The 3,655-nt window shown below is 44.3% G+C and overlaps 1 protein-coding gene across 1 annotated transcript in view; it reads left to right on the forward strand.

The window, feature by feature from the left end:
• Positions 1 to 279: 279 nt before the first annotated feature.
• Positions 280 to 3,655, forward strand: part of LOC109751089 (protein ENHANCED DISEASE RESISTANCE 2) — an 11,710-nt gene continuing 8,334 nt past the window's right edge. The window contains exons 1-6 of the mRNA XM_073505940.1: positions 280 to 677; positions 2,332 to 2,406; positions 2,493 to 2,546; positions 2,652 to 2,717; positions 2,805 to 2,863; positions 3,533 to 3,567. Of these exons, the coding sequence (XP_073362041.1) occupies positions 453 to 677; positions 2,332 to 2,406; positions 2,493 to 2,546; positions 2,652 to 2,717; positions 2,805 to 2,863; positions 3,533 to 3,567 (514 nt within the window). The 5' untranslated portion in view covers positions 280 to 452. The remainder of the gene's footprint in view (positions 678 to 2,331; positions 2,407 to 2,492; positions 2,547 to 2,651; positions 2,718 to 2,804; positions 2,864 to 3,532; positions 3,568 to 3,655) is intronic.

Here is a 3,655-nt window from a genome sequence, read left to right on the forward strand (position 1 = left end):
CCCTGGTCCTTGCCCTCTCTTTCGTCCTCCGTCGTCTCGCCCATCCCCCTCTCGTCTCCACAGTCCCACACACAATCAAGCGAGGGAGAAGAACCAAATCCCCAACAACTCGCCCGCCACCAAGCACGCAGCCGGAGCAAACAGCTCATGCACCAAGGCCAGTGCAATAATAATCGTCCCGGGCCCACGTCAAGCGGGACCCACAGGACGACCCCTGCACTGCGTCCAAATTCAATTCTACTGCAACCAACGAACAAAACAGGACGGACAAAAGCGAAGAGAGAGGAGAGGAGAGAGAGCCCCCAGCCTACAAGCCACCGGCCACCACCAGATGTGAGACGAACAGAGCCAAGCCGACGAGGGTAGTTTTAAAACTCTGCGCCGAGAGGAGATTTGCGGACTGCGGAGGAAGACCAACTGGGTGAAATTCTGCGTCGGCGCGGGGGCGGCCAATGGGAGGGGCGGAGGCGGCCGTCGTGGAGGCCGCGTCGACCGCTGCGGCAGCGGAGGCCGCTGAGGGCGGAGAGGACGGGCGGATGGAGGGGTGGCTCTACCTGATCCGATCCAACCGGCTAGGGCTGCAGACCTCGCGCAAGAGGTACTTCGTGCTCGAGGACTCCGCGCTCCGCTGCTTCAAGGCCGCCCCGGCGCCTTCCTCCTCCAGCTCCAAGCGCGAGGTGCCAGCCCGCATCTCCCTTGTTCCCCCCGCCTGTCCTCTGGGTCTCGCTGGCATTGTTTTCCCGGAAATTTCACGACACTTTGTTGGGGTCTTATAGCACGATCCTGCTAAGGTTTACGGGGAATTTGATTGGATTTATGGCGATTTTAATCCCGTGCGCGTTCGGAGGATCCTCAACTGGATTCGCCACCAACTCTAGCCTAGTATCCTAGGCGAGGTTGATTTCTATTATTATTTTAACCGCCGGTAGGTTTTGAGATATATATAATCACAAATGCATGCGAATTTCGTCCCTGCTGCGGAGACGCATGGTTACTTTTGCGAGTGCTTGGGGCTAGTACTGTTTGTTCCTCGGGATGTTCGGGTTTTACTTCCGTCCATAATAGTTAGAGTCACACAAGCCAATCCAGTGCGCTATCCACGCTGATTCTCTTAGTATGGCATGTTGTGTTGTGACGTTTACTTCAAACCCCTCTTAGGGAACAATGATTTGCTAAAAAAGGAAGGATCACACAGCTGCACGCGAACTATCGTACATCCTCTGTTTGCCTGTTTATCTGCATATGTGGTTGCTCCATTGACTGTCAGTTCAGTACCGTTGATATCAATTTTGAGTGAAAAGGGCAGTCATTTATTAGGGAACTGAGTTATGCTTAACAACGAAAGCACATCTGTCTTGGGAGGGAAAGGAATGACATATTGATCATGCATATTTTTTGGGTAAAGGGTGTTTTTATTAGCTCAAAATGTAGCATCAAGCGGATACAAGTCATGATGAGCAACACCTGGCCTTTGCATAGCTAAGATGCACACAGCCACACACCAACAGTCTGACCGAAAATATATTAAAAACGACATGACGACAACAGTAAAGTCATAAAAGACTGACACTGCCTATGCCTAAGTCGCAGGAGAAGGTGGACCAATCCGTAGATTATGTTGCCACGCATGTTGGGTAAAACCTCCCTGGCCATCCACTCCAATCGCGTACACACACCGCCTTGACAATGATTGGTACTCCACACGATGTATTGTAGACCACGTATGAAGGAAGTGTGTGCAGCGGAAAATAACCTGCAATGGAGTAGGGTTTTTGTTATTGAAAACAAAATCATTTCTACATAGCCAAAGCGACCATAATAAGGCAGACGATCCCACCCTTATTAGTGTTCTGAACCTATTTGGAACTCCATTCAGCCATATTGATCATGCATATGCTATTCCATAAACTCTCATTTTCTGCGGCAATTTTTTTGCTCCACTTGTATGTTCTTTTGAAATATGATGTTATGCTTGTTTTGCTCCACCCCCCTTCCTCCCTCGGTACAGGATCCTGTTAGAAGTGCAGTAATTGACTCTTGTATACGTGTTACGGACAATGGGAGAGAAAGTGTTCATAGAAGTTGGCACTATGCTTAGTGTATTTCAACTGAGTTATGGTTAACAATGAAAGCGCATTTGTCTTGGAGGGAAAGGAATGTCATATTGATCATGCATTTGCTATTCCATAAGCTCTCATTTTCTGAGTTTATTTGCTGTCAAAAAAAAAAAACTCTCATTTTGTGCGACAATTTTTTTGCTCCACTTGTATGTTCTTTTGAAATATGATGTTATGCTTGTTTTGCTCCACCCCCCTTCCTCCCCCGGTACAGGATCCTGTTAGAAGTGCAGTAATTGACTCTTGTATACGTGTTACGGACAACGGGAGAGAAAGTGTTCATAGAAGTGTAAGCTCATTCATTTCTTATTTTACATTTTTACCTACAAATATATGAACAATACTTGATCCCATTCGTCATCATTTTGTCGACAGGTTTTTTACATATTCACACTCTACAATGCCTCTAACCACTATGATCAGCTGAAGGTAAGCACTGATGTTAACTGTTAAGTCACATGTCTGACAACAGAGCTAATTCTTTCTGCTTGGTTTGTGATACAAAGATTATTTTGATTGACCGATGCTTTTCAGTTGGGTGCTAGAAGCTCAGAAGAAGCAGCAAGATGGATCAGGTGCTTAATGGAGTCTGCCTTAAAGGTCCATGATTTGCTTATTTTATTGTTTTCATTGTCATTATGTTCACAAAAGCATTAATATAATTCATAATTTCTTCACTGAGCGCAGTCCCCCAGAAAAGATGAGCATGTTGTTGCTTGTTCACATAGAAGGTGGCAGGCTTTCAGGTAATATATACAGCACAAATTTGTCGATTATCAAGTCTATGGACAGGGAATGCATGCCTTTGTTTCCTATTGATAACAATAAGGTCGTTTTCTTTTTATATTTTACTAAAGTATATACCCCTTTTCCAATTGGTTGCATATTTCTTTTAATCAGAAAATTGGCGTTGTCACTGAAAATGACATGAATATTTTATTTGAGTACTACTGTCAGATGTTTGTCCTAGCAAACATGTCGTCCTGTTTTGTGTAAGCTAGAAATTTCACGTTGCCGCCTGAAGATAAACCACGTGTGGTTTGTTGGAACCAAATGCCATGGATTTTGTACTCCATCGCAACAGATGGATTATACTGCATTAGCTCTTTTGCTAGATTTGTATTCAAGAGTTGAGCTAAAGAAATAATGATGTCTAGCTATAACTTATCATGCTCATATTTTTATAAAGTAAATTATCGCATGCCAACACATGATTTCGTGTATTACTCGTGTGGTTATACATGGATGCTTCAGTCTGAGTTTGACTGTTGGTCTTTACAGTTCTATGCTACATGCTATGCTCTTCCAGTTTTTTGATAGAAAAGTCATTTTGGTTTAACACGTGTGCTGACTTTTTTGTAATAAGTGGCATCCATGCATGTTCGGTTGGCTAATTAGCTATTACATCGTTGCAGACTAAGCCGCCGCAGTAACCGCATGCACTCAATAGGTATGTAACGCATTATTATACTTTGTGATGAACAAGTAGGTTTAGTAAACAATTAAGTATCTTACTATATGGGGATGCTCTTAAATAG

Source organism: Aegilops tauschii, chromosome 1 (genome assembly GCF_002575655.3).
Source record: "Aegilops tauschii subsp. strangulata cultivar AL8/78 chromosome 1, Aet v6.0, whole genome shotgun sequence".
Classification (NCBI taxonomy): domain Eukaryota; kingdom Viridiplantae; phylum Streptophyta; class Magnoliopsida; order Poales; family Poaceae; genus Aegilops; species Aegilops tauschii.